This window comes from Tenrec ecaudatus, chromosome 9, assembly GCF_050624435.1.
Source record: "Tenrec ecaudatus isolate mTenEca1 chromosome 9, mTenEca1.hap1, whole genome shotgun sequence".
Classification (NCBI taxonomy): Eukaryota; Metazoa; Chordata; class Mammalia; order Afrosoricida; family Tenrecidae; genus Tenrec; species Tenrec ecaudatus.
The window spans coordinates 50736778-50749092 of NC_134538.1; the positions used below are offsets into that span (position 1 = coordinate 50736778).

The 12315-nt window shown below is 47.3% G+C and overlaps 1 protein-coding gene across 1 annotated transcript in view; it reads left to right on the forward strand.

The window, feature by feature from the left end:
• The first annotated feature begins 509 nt into the window (after positions 1–509).
• TMC3 (transmembrane channel like 3) overlaps positions 510–12315 on the forward strand; it is a 55469-nt gene continuing 43663 nt past the window's right edge. Inside the window, exons 1-3 of the mRNA XM_075557493.1 lie at positions 510–589; positions 2244–2390; positions 6780–6855. Of these exons, the coding sequence (XP_075413608.1) occupies positions 510–589; positions 2244–2390; positions 6780–6855 (303 nt within the window). The remainder of the gene's footprint in view (positions 590–2243; positions 2391–6779; positions 6856–12315) is intronic.

The following is a 12315-nucleotide window of genomic DNA, read 5'->3' on the forward strand; positions in this document are numbered from 1 at the left end:
TTTTCTTGATGTGCACTTACCCTTTATATAAAGCTCTCTCTGATACATGAGTTTCTGTAGATTTGTTTCTCTAAGTCCCCAGACTGACACAGACCCCACCAGCTGAGGTAGATCTACCCCTGTGAGTTCAGGAGACTGTCACTCTTTACAGGAGTAGAAGGCGGCTTTCTCCCAGGGACCAGGATCCTTAGCACATGTGGACCACTGCAAACCACAGAGCCCTGGTTGGGCACAAGGGGTTACTGATAGGATTATTCGGGTAGTGCCAAGTAAGCCGTAGACCCCACCCTCTGGCTGTCCGAAACCAGCCAATGCCGTGGCCACGTTTCCATTGCATATGCATGACCGGCTCCCTGGCTTCATCCCTGCTGGGGGCACCAGCTGCCTGCGGACCACAGAGCAAGGCCCTGGTCCGAGAGCTGGTGGAGAGAGGCCCTGTGCAGACGCCTCTGTCAGAAGCGACTCTGCCTGCCGACTTGCAGCTGAGCACAGGCAGCAGGTCCGCTCTCATGAGACCCTCAAAGGCGTCCCAGCGCTACAGAAGCATCCGGAGAAATGCCAACCTCTACCAGGAGTCCCTCTTCCTCAGGTGAGCCAGGTCCATCGATGTGCTGGGCACCTGGGCCGTGCGGCGTTCTGAGCATAGGTTCTCCAACTGGACCTGTGGCTCTTGATCAAGCAGGGTGGCACACGGCAGTGGGCAGCGAAAGAGGTGGCTCTACCTGCTGCTGCTTCACGAGGATGGGGAACCGCTCCCGGAGGCTGCGCTCCGACCTGGCTTTATTGCCGGCTGAACTGTGGGAGCCTTTCCTTGTTTCCCTCCAGTGACTCCGTCAGCAGAGTCTAGAGAGAGCAGGCAATCTATTTGTCAGAATAAAGAAGGTGCCGGCTGGAGAAGGCATCCGGCTGATTAGAAGGGTGTGGGTGCTGTGAGGCTTTGCTCAATATATGTTAGAGGGTATTAGAACCTCGTTCATCTAAAGAAAATTCTCCTCTGATTAAGTCGGCACAATTGGAATTAGAGAGTAAGCAACCCCCCTGCTGTTGAGCTGACTTGGACTCGTGTTGCCCTGAAGGGCGGTGCAGAACTGCCGCCTCGGGTTTCTGTGGCTGTAAAGCTCCATAGCCGTCCCCAGCCTCACCTCTGCCCCACAGAGCAGCTGGTGGATTCAAACTGCTGGTCATTAGCAGCCTAATGCTTGACAAATGGCACCACCAAGGACTCTGGAGAATAACCAAGGCCACATTTTCCCTTCCTTGTAAGGTACGGGGTGACTCTAATGACCACCACAGAATCCCACCTCCGCCACCCCCATCGTAAAGAGCTGCCTTGGGGTGAGCACACCACCTCCACCACCCCCATCGTAAAGAGCTGCCTTGGGGTGAGCACACTCACTGCTATCGAGAGCAGATTGATCCTCCAATGCTCACCTAGACAGCAGATATTTCCTGACATGTCTTTTCCATGTACATCCGGTTAATTGGTAGCTTCTTCATTGGGGTGTGCCCGGTTTTGCCCTAAGTTTCACATGAAGCAAATGTTTGTCTCGAGTTTCAAATGAAGCAAAGTGAGAAAGGGTCCCTGTGGGAAAGCAGAGGGCAGTTTTTATTTTACCTTCAGCACGGGGTTGGGGGTGCGAGGGGAGCAAGGCGAGGCCTGCTGCTAAAAGCAGCTGAGATTATTTAAGTGAAACCGGTCAACAATATTGTTTTGCCATGAAAGATGCCACCAGCTGTTCGGGAATTCTACATAAGTGCCATCTTCTCTCCTATTGTGCCATCAGTTGGTAATATCATCCGTCATGAGTAGCCGTTCTCATTGGCTAATCCACTGAACCAAGAGCTCCTTACTGCCCAGTCTATTCCTGCTCATATGTCAGAGTAGGACAGTGCTCCCACGGGCTTCCCATGGTGATTTTTCACAAGTTGGTGGCCAAGCCTTTCTTCCGAGGTGCTGCTGAGTGACTAGGATCCTCCAAACTTTGGGTCAGTAGCTGAGGATGTTCACAGTTTACACCGTGCAAGGACGGAGTGAAGCAATAGAGTCCAATCAGGGTGTTTTAACCGGCTGTCGATAAGTGGTCTACCTCTCAATCTCTGAACGTCGCCCCTCTTCCCCACACGTACTTCATACACATGCTTTGTACCCTTGGGCAGGGAGATGCTGAACTTCCCTAGGACGACCTTCGAGAAATCCACTAACCGGGCCCACCCTCTTCCCCTCCAATGCCCAACTCTTGCAGCAACTTGGCTGACAGCTTCAATGCCGATGAAGCAGGAGACAGCCATGATCCAGAACAAATCTTCCAGAATATACAGTTCCAAAAGGACCTCATGGCAAACATCCGATGCAGACCCTGGCCCATGGGACAGAAGTTGAGAGCACTGAGGTGAGGCATCGCAAGCACCCACTGAGTATCCCAGTGATCATTTCCACTGACCCGCACGTGGGAGCGGGGCAGCTCCATCACTCGGCCTGACTGGTAGGGCCCCAGGTATGGCAAAGGGGTCCAGCTGGCTCCCCAGGCTCAAAGATCACAAAGGTAGCTGAGTATTTTCTGTGTGAGCCTGTGTTTATGTATGTCTTTGTCTACAATAATAGTCTATGTTGTTGTAGAGTGTTCGGTTTTCAAACTCAGTTGTAACTTTTAGTCTTATCATCCCCAGAAATGAACGCCATACCCAAATTCACAAAGAACAGGCATGTCAACCAAAATGAACAGACACTCACTTGAGCTGCTTGCCTGGCACCTCCCTAGGGTACAGGTGGGGGTGGGGGACAAGGAGCCCTGGTGGTTACATGTAAGGCTGTTAACCCCAGGACCAGCAGTTCCAAACCACCAGCCACTCTGAGGAAGAAGGACGCGTCATTTTCCTGTCAAGAGTTATAGTCTCAGAAAACCCACCATGGGCAGTTCCACCCTGTTCTACCAGCTCACCACGAGCCGGAATCAACCCATGGCGCTGAGTGTGGGTTTGGGAGGCTTGATTATTACCATACTGAGGATCATAGCAGAAAGCTGTCTAGATCACAGTTAGTGCTAAAGATTTCATGGCCAAGTGTGTAGATTCAAATACCCCCATTCCTGCTCACTAACCCAAGATCAGGTTCTTATTTTATCTACACACCAGTTTGCTTCTCTTTCAAGTGGAAGTGACGGTGAAAAATAACACTCAACTCTTGCAGCAGTACCCTCCGCCCCCAAATGGGCTCTGATAAATCCTGGGAGCTGAGTTGCATCGGGACTCACCTATTCATAATTACGGAAAATTGCCGATGGCCCTCAGACCTACTGAATCAGAAACTATGGCACAATGTTCCAGAAGTGTGTGCTTTCTTAGCAAGCACAAGGCAAGTTCTTTGACATGGATGAGTTTGTCTGTGGTCAGAACTAGAACCACCTTTGTACCAAATTTGTTCTCTGATGTCCCTTTCTAGATGCTGAGCAGACGTCCTCTGCATTCCTTTCCCATCAAATCCTGCCTTCGATCTCCATTCCAGTCTCGGTTTTTAACTCCAACCAGGCAGACAGCATGTCCTCCCTTGGGAGACTTAGGCAAATGGCTAAGTTCATCCTTATTTTCACTTACAAAAGTTTCCAGTGAATTCTTTCTATTTCTTTGAGTAAGGAAGGGCTCACCTTCGTGTTTCAGATGAGAGGGCTGGTCCTCAGAGATACTGATGTTAGTGGCTGATCCAAGGGCACACACGGCTTCTGAGAGCCAGAATTGAGTCTGAAAGCTCCTATTTAAGATGCCACGTCCAGGGTTCTGGCTAGTCTACTGAAACAGGAACTTTGTCAAAGTAATCATGTGAGCAATGAAATGAAAGAAGTCTAAACATAAAAGAAATGTACCTGCTATCAGAACTGGTTAAATTCATGCAGAAACTGTGACGATTCGTGGTTATCCAAGCAGTAGGACTTAAGCCTTTTTTACCCCGAGGAAGGCGCAGAGAAGCTGGTCACTTCTGCCAGGGGCCTGCAGAACATACAAAGAAGATCCTCCCACCTTCTTCTTAGGCCGTGTCCCAGCCCAAGCACTGAGATGGCTGACACAGACAACTTGCCAGGTCAACCCGACTCTCGCTCGGAGCCCCCACTTGTCATGCCCTGGCCACACACATCTCGCCTTCACCTTGAAGAGCTACTGGAGCAGCACGTTACTCCTAGAACCTATCGATGGGCATCCGAGTGGAAGGGTCATACAGCACGAACCCTTCCCCTGCGGCAATCAAGCTAGCCTAGCATTGCCAGACAGGGGCCCGCTAGAGAGGCAGCGCCCTGAGCCTGGAGCAGACGTCAGCTGCTGAGAGGCTACAGGAGGTGCTTCTCCTTGAGGGGCAAACATTGGTCAGTGCAGGCAGAGTCACCATCAGTCCATGACCGAGCCGAGACTTTCTCCACCCCGCACGCTGCTTCAGTGCCTTTACCGTAATACTGGCCACACCCAATCGTCAGTCTTACTTGGCTCATGTGTCTTTATGTCTCTTTCCTCCCTGCGAGGTCATGGGCTCTTGCGAGGCAGACCTCGGTATCCCATGGTGTTGTGGGTGTGGTGAGTTGTTGCCCAGCCTGTTCTGACTCACAGAGAGCCCTGTGTACAACAGAAGGACACACCGCTCAGTCCTGCACCTTTCTTAGAACTGTTCTTATGTTGGAGCCCATTGTTGAGCCATCTTGTCGAGGGTCTACCTGTTCTGCTGGCCCTTCACTTTACCAAGCATGCTGTCTTTTTTCAGGCACTGGTCTCTCCTGATAACAAGTCCAAAGTACATGGGATGCGGTCTCATCATCCTTGGCTCTAAGGAGCACTCTGGCTGGATTTTTTCTGAGATAAGATTCTTTGTTCTTTTGGTTGTGTGTGGTCTTCTCAATGTCCTTTACCAACACTGTAGTACACACACACTGGTTTTCTTCCTCTCTTCCTTGCCAGTGTCCAACTTTCACATGCCTATGATGTGATTGAAGGAACCATGGCTTGGGTCAGGCACACCTGAGTCCTCAAAGTAGCATTTGATCTCTTGATTGCTCTTGTCTCCAAATGAGCCAAAATCCTTGACGACTTCATCCTTTTCTGTATTTATCATGATGTTACCTACTGGCTCGGTTGTGAGGATTTGGGTCTCAGTTGTAATCCCTACTGAAGGCTGCAATTCTTGATCTTCATCAGCAAGTGCTTCAAGCCCTCCTCAATTTCAGCAAGCAAGGTCGTGTCATCTGCATACTACAGGTTGTTAGTAAGCCATCCTCCAATCCTGATGCCACATTCCCACATTCTTCTTCCTATAATCCGGTTTCTCTAAGGATTTGCTCAGCATACAGATTGAGTAAGTATGGTGAGAGGATACAGTCCTGATGTGCACCTTTCCTGATCTCAAACCATACAGTGTTCCTTTGTGCCGTTTACCCAGCACCTCTGGAATCATGTACAGGTTCTATATACGCACAACTAAATGTTCTTGATTTCCCATTTATCTCAAGGCCATCCGTAGTTTGTGAGGATCCACAGTCTAATGCCTTTGAATAGTCAGTGAAAGACAAGTAAACATCTTCTTGGTATCCCCTACTTTCAGCCACTGGGCTTGACCCAAGATAAGTATACCACAAAAAACAACAAAAAACTCAGAGATAAATGAAATAAGTTCTTATGTGACTCTGATCAGCTCCTAGCTTTTTACATTTGGAATACGCATCTTTGTGGATGGTGCGGTGGCCGTGGAAAGGGGTTGAATTTCAACCCTCCATCTTGCCTGTAATTTTGGTTCTGGCCAGAACAAAGTCAGTGCATTGTCTGGGCTCTTGAGAAGGGCAGAGAATCCCCAAACCCAGCTCTCTAGTTAGATTATGCTTGGAAGATACCACTCTGCTTATAGAAAAAGGATCCTGTTTGCTCTTTGCGTTCCCCAAGAAAGTATTGCTAGAAATCTTGCTAGGAGGTTATTTAAGACACACATAGGAAAAGTTCCAAGCAAAGAAAAGTGTCAGACTGATTTCAGCGAACTAAGTTCACAACACTGCGCTTCACCCAGCAGAGGGTGGCCGATCTCTGGATAAGGAGAGTCCCTGCGTTGGATCACTGCGTCAGGTGGCATGAAGTGGTAGCATTAATTTCTGAGTCTTTGAGTTAATCCGTCCATGAGACTAGCATTTGTTTTCCAGTCTTGCTGTCCGTGTAGGTGCACATTGAACCATCTCTGTCAATGCAGTCTGGCGATCGTCCAGGAGTCATCTCTTAGGGTAGAAGCCCAAGTCAGCTCAGCAAAGTGACCCTTTGGAGTACTTGTCATTTGGGCATAATCAAACCATCCATGGCTTTGTAGATTCAACCTCCGTGTTCCCCTGCATGAGGCACAATCTTTTTCTTGAAGCACATTCTCTGAAACTAACCTCTGACCTTCTTTGGGGAACTGCTGGCAGGAGGGGGGGTGCTGGCATGAAGCATGGGGGCACGACATTGGCATGGGATGCTGACAAGTCGACAACAAAGAAGCCCCAGCTAACAGAATCAGAAGGGCTGGAGGAAGTTCAGTGATAACTGACTTTGGTATCTATTCATTGTTTGGTATTAATCAGCCCACTTAAATCTTTTTAAAGTAGTGTTTTCTTTATGAAAGTCAGAAGATAAATATTTGCTAACTCCACCTTCGTGCCTCCAAAGCATCTTGTCTGACCTTGTCTGGCTCCCTCTGCTTGTTGTATGTATTTCCACATATATTTTGCAGAGATTGGAAGTGTATTAACCTCATGTTCTCAGTCATCTTCTTTTGCTTCTCCCAGACGAGCAAAGGAGATTGTGCTGAAGTTTGAAGGGAGACTGACCAGGACGCGAGGTTACCAGGCAGCAGGTGCGGAGGTAAGGCGCATGCCTGGTGGTCTCCAGGGCAGGAAATGGCACTTGCCCTGGCATTTACCATTGTACTAGAGCCATTATCAGCGATGGAGCAGTGCTATGGGCAGCAGTCTACCTGGCCCGTACCATGGATTGTGGCCCAAGATGCTGCTGTCTACCAACAGTGTGACCTTGGGCAAGTGTAATATAGCAGGAGGTAAAAAAGAGCGTCTTCTCTTGGGGGAATGAATATATGGCAACTTGACTGAGTCAATTCCGCCCATACATATAGGTTCCATTTATTTTATCTCTTGTAGCGAGCTATTGACAGACATATTTCAGTGTTCATCCTGTAATACAAGAACAAGCTAAAGGGTCTGGCTCTGGATTCCTTTTTTCATCCAGTCAGCTGCTAAATTCCAGGCTTTAGCATGCACTACAATCCTGTTTATAAAGACCTGTGATAACTTTATACGTGGTCTGAAGATTTAAAAATCACTCCTTTGCCACGTGAATGTTGACTTTCATTACTCTTCCGTCCTCCAGATAGGGGAGAATCGTTGCATTACATAGCTGCTCCCAAGGCTTAGGGCTCCAATTCTGCTCACCAGAGTAGGGTGTGGAACCTTGTCTTTGTGGGCTAAGTTATGCCCATTGACCTTGGGGTCTCCTGAGACGATGGTCCTGATCCCACGGGCCTACCAACTCCTTTCGGGATGTTTGATAATGTCTAAATATTTTCGTAGCTGTGCCCCCTGTGTGCTTCACCACACTCACACACACACACACACACACACACACATTCTGTAATATTCATATGCATGTGTGAGTATATTCCTACTCTCCCTCCCACACCGGCTCAGCCTGCATGTCTAGGCAAGCATTTACCCACAGATCACCACTGTTGCAGGAGTGTGTGCATAGCAGTATTTGTCTATTGCCCTCGACCCTGGCAAAGCTCCCAGTGTCTTCCCCTGCCTCCATCATTTTTCCTAACTTCCCTCCTATTGCCTATTGCCTTTTCCGTCACCCAAGTTGACACGTGTGTCCCCTCGAGCACTTGATGTCCCCTCTCTCTTTCCCCATTAGCCATCAAGTGCTAGAGGAGCCCTACCCCAGTATAGTAGTTCAGTCTTCAGGTGAGTGCATACTTTTCACACCACAGCAGCGTACAAGCATTTCAGCCCGCTTCCTTTTTCTGTTTCCTTGGTGCCACAACCTAAGGGTTTGTCCATGTTGCTCTAAATTTGTCGTACTCCTCGTTTATAATAACCATATAACATTCTGCCAGAGAAAGGAATTCTAATTCAATTAGCCACTCACCTGCTGAAGATGGACAATTAAATTGCTCCCAGCATTTCAATCTTATTAATAACACTGTAAAGTCTTGCATACTCCTTATCTTTTCTAGACTCTGTGCTTAGGATCAATGTCAGTTCTGTAATCATTGTGAATAGGGTCTTTTTTGTTGTTGTTTTTTGACTCTTGATGAATATTAACCAATTATTTTCCAAAATCATTGTAATATATTTTGCCAAGTATACCAGAAATACCTGTGGTTCATGCCACTGCTGTCCCTCCACCTCAGGGTAGTGAGCCACTGCCCCCCTTCCACACCAACAGAGTGGGCACTATGAACAAGTCAATGGCCACTCGTCACCAACCCTCATTTCATGAAGTGGAATTGGGTTGACAGGCAGACATCCTTCTGCAATATGACCCCTATCAGGAGATTTTGGAGTGGAAACTAGCGTGCCACCTGGACCAGTAAGACCAGGCTCTAGGGGTTGTCCTACAAAACAGTGCCGTAGATCATCCCGTGAGATCATGGAGTGCAATGAAAACCAGAAGGAACGGTACCCCAGAGATAGAGTTTAAGGTCATCTTATTTTCTTGGGTTCCCTAGAAGTAAGATAAGTGCACTTACAACTAAAACTAATAAAGTTCAAATACAGAAAGGTACAGGGGAGAGAATTAGGAAAAGTTGTTATCTAAAACCCCTTGAACAAGTTGAAATCAAAGAGTTTCGAGGACAGCTGCCTAACTCTGATACATTGGTGGGTAAGTAAGTAAGACCAGCACTGAGATGGAGAGGGTACGGAATGACTAGCGCACAGACAGTGTATCCACCGAAAGACACAGAGGAGAAAAACAAATTGTAACAGTCAAAGAAGAAATTGCACAGGGAAAACAAGGAGCAGAAAACGTGGCTTCTAAAATATAAGTTAGGGATGCAGATGGAAGCTACAGATGAGAAATGATTGCAGGGTTTAGATAACACTTCAACAATTAGAGTCCCTACAAATCAGAGGGACGAGAAGCTAGAGCAGCACCCACTCCACTGCAGAAGGTCTGCAGCATGAGGCACGCGGTGACGCAGAGACCAGGGGATCTCGGGATCACAGGAGACAAGAGCCTGGGAACTGCCTGTGCAAGAGACCGCGCAGGAAGGTGGGCACGTTACTGAAGATAATCAGCAAACCACCAGCATGGGGAGACAGTGATGGATACAAAAGGGAAAAATGGAGTTTAATGAAGAAATTAGAACCTTATGGCAGTGTCTGCCATCTGACAGGGACACAGCAAGGACTGCTGAATGAACTGCACCTAACTGCATGAGCTTCCAGAAAGAAAAAGTAACTCAGACCACTTGACATGGATTTAGAGCAGCACTTCTCAACCTGTGGGTCGCAACCCCTTTAGGAGGTCAAACGACCCTTTCCAAGGGGTCGCCTGATTCATAACAGTAGCAAAACTGCAGCTACGAAGTAGCAACGAAAATACGTTTATGGTTGGCAGTCCCCACAACATGAATTGTATTACAGGGTCACGGCATTAGGAAGGTTGGGAACCACTGATTTAGAGGAACACCGCAAAGAAATGGATTAGAAATACCAGGAGCTTAAAAGGGGACGGTTTGAGGAAAACACATGGACATTTCTCTTGGGACTTTGAAGAGACTGCTAGAGGAAGTGGAAAGGAAGGCAGAAGGAGAAGCCCGGAAGGCAGAATCCTTGCACTTGGGGCATCGCAATGGAATCAAATCCTAGGAAAGGATGTCTGCGATCATCAGCAGGGGGCTAAAGGGGAGCCCGGTGGCCCTCAGCTTAAATCTGCTGAGACACAGAAATCACAAGGACCAATGAGAGCTGGACGTCAGGGGTCAGCATGTGCAGGTGGAGCTACAGAAAGTAGGATGATAGAGTAGCAATGTTCTCTTAAAAAGCGAAAACAGGCCAACAGCAGCTATGCTGCCAGCTCTGAAACTGTCAGGAGAAGGCAAGGAAAGTCGACTCCACCCAGAGAGAACTGGGTTATGCACCCGCAGGAATACTTGGAACGGAGAACAGAGAACGTCAACAGAGATCATGAGACACTGAAAGTGCAGTGGTAAGAAATGGAGAGCATCTCAGCCGACAGGTTGGAGTGGATGTGGCAACACCATAAGCAAAATAACTGTGGGCTACGAATTCACAGCCACCGAGAGTCCAGAGAGTGGTGACCGGCCAATTAGGAAGAATGTGACCCAGCAGAAGGCCCAGGACAACGAGACCATGGTGGGTGCTCTGCACAGCAGTGGTGACAACTGCGTCTACACCACCTCCACGTCCCTGTGTACTATCCTCTGGCTGCTAAACTTTGTGCAAGCTGATTTATGAAACAAAAACTTCGCCTCAAAAAGTCCTACTTAAAATTGTTGAATGCTATCATTGTTGTGGCCTCGTTGAAGAAGGATATTTTAAATAACATAACAGTTCAATGAATGGATTTTCATATTAAAAAAACAGGAAAACAAGTGACCATCTACAAAGATTTACAGCTTTCCTATTATCTTCCCCAATGGTGAATGCTATATCTTTTTAAAAGTTTGTTATTTTCAGATACAAAAACAGACAGGTACATTCTTCTTCAAATTATAGGAAACAAAAATAATCTTTAAATAAAGTTGAAATGAAAGCTCAGCGAAGCCTGGTCACAAATTTTAGCTCACGGTCAAATTGTAAGTTATTGGTTTTGTCCAAGGCTCTTACTTGCCATTTTTTTTCTTTTCTTTTAATTCCCCACTCCCAGGTCTCGTTTATTCCTTTGAATATTTTCTTGTGCTTTCAGTGAAGGTTTGCACAGCAATTTAGGTGTCCGTTCAACAATTTCTGCACACGTTGTTTAGTGAGACCGGTTTTATTGTTCACAGTGTGTGAGTATGCTCAATATTCCAATATTGAGTATGCTCAGTATTGCCCCTTTAGACACCCATTTAAAACTATATAGTAAGTGCACGGAGAGCAAAATCTGATCCATATTCATACCATAATCCCTTGGTCACAGCAATGTTTTCCTTTTTTCTCTGTTCTCTTCACCCAAGTTATGCCTGACCACTCTAGCTAGGGACTCGCCTCCCTTTCCTTCCGGCCACTGGCCCTCATCAAAGGTTTCTTTCCACGTGAAAACCACTCTGTGGCCTCTTGTAGTGGTGACATCATGCGATATCTGCCCTTTCATCAGTGACTGACCCACTCAGCTCCGGGTTCAGTGGAAGGGTAGACAAGAGTTGATGCCACACAAGACACAGAGCGTTAAAGAAGAATGTTTCCGACTCTCACTCACTCACTCTCTCACTCTCATTCACTGACTCACTCACTCTCTCACTCATTCTCATTCACTGACTCATTCTCTCACTCACAAAAAAAAAAAAATGTTTCCTCCGCAAAACACCCCCTAACGGGGGAACCAGAAGGAGGTTCTTTTTCTCTTAATTTCCAAAGACTCTTCCTGCAACTTCAGACCACAATTTTATGATTAAAGTCATACCTATTTCACAGCGACAGAGCTCATGGAATGCAAATACGGGATGTGGTGTGATGGTTGGAGATTATGTCAACTAGACAATCCTCCGTAAGGGTTAAAAGGTGCAGCCCAAACTACCCATTGGATCGCAGCCTCCTTGGAGGCATCGCCTTTTTATACTAAAGAGAGAGTGAGACCGAGCAGAATCAGCTCCTCTTGTGACCCTTCACCTTCTGCCAGAGCTGGGTCTTGTGTCGGGTTCCTCAATCTCCTGTTGCGTCACCCACAGATCCCAAGAACTGTCAGTGGGCTACAAAGGTGGATTCATTCGGTCATCTTTGGACCTCGGCATCCACCAGCCTGTGCCCCCACTGTCTCTGCTTCATCATCCTGCTTCACGGTCCTCAGCTTCCACAAGTCAGGAGAAGCCTGATCTGAGCCAGCCTGGATTCACTTCTCTTAAATTTAAATCCCTTTCTATAGACAAACACATGCAAGCATTTCTGGCTTTGCTCCTCTGGAGAACCCAGCCTAATACACACACAGTTGTCTTTTTATGAGCATATGTGCTGCCCTCTCCTTTTCTTATTTTCTCTAAATAAATTATGAAATGTGATGAACAGACATTTCTGAAATAAGTTTCTTCACCTGGGCTCACCAACCTGTAATGACTTATACATCCCAATGAGCAAATATTGG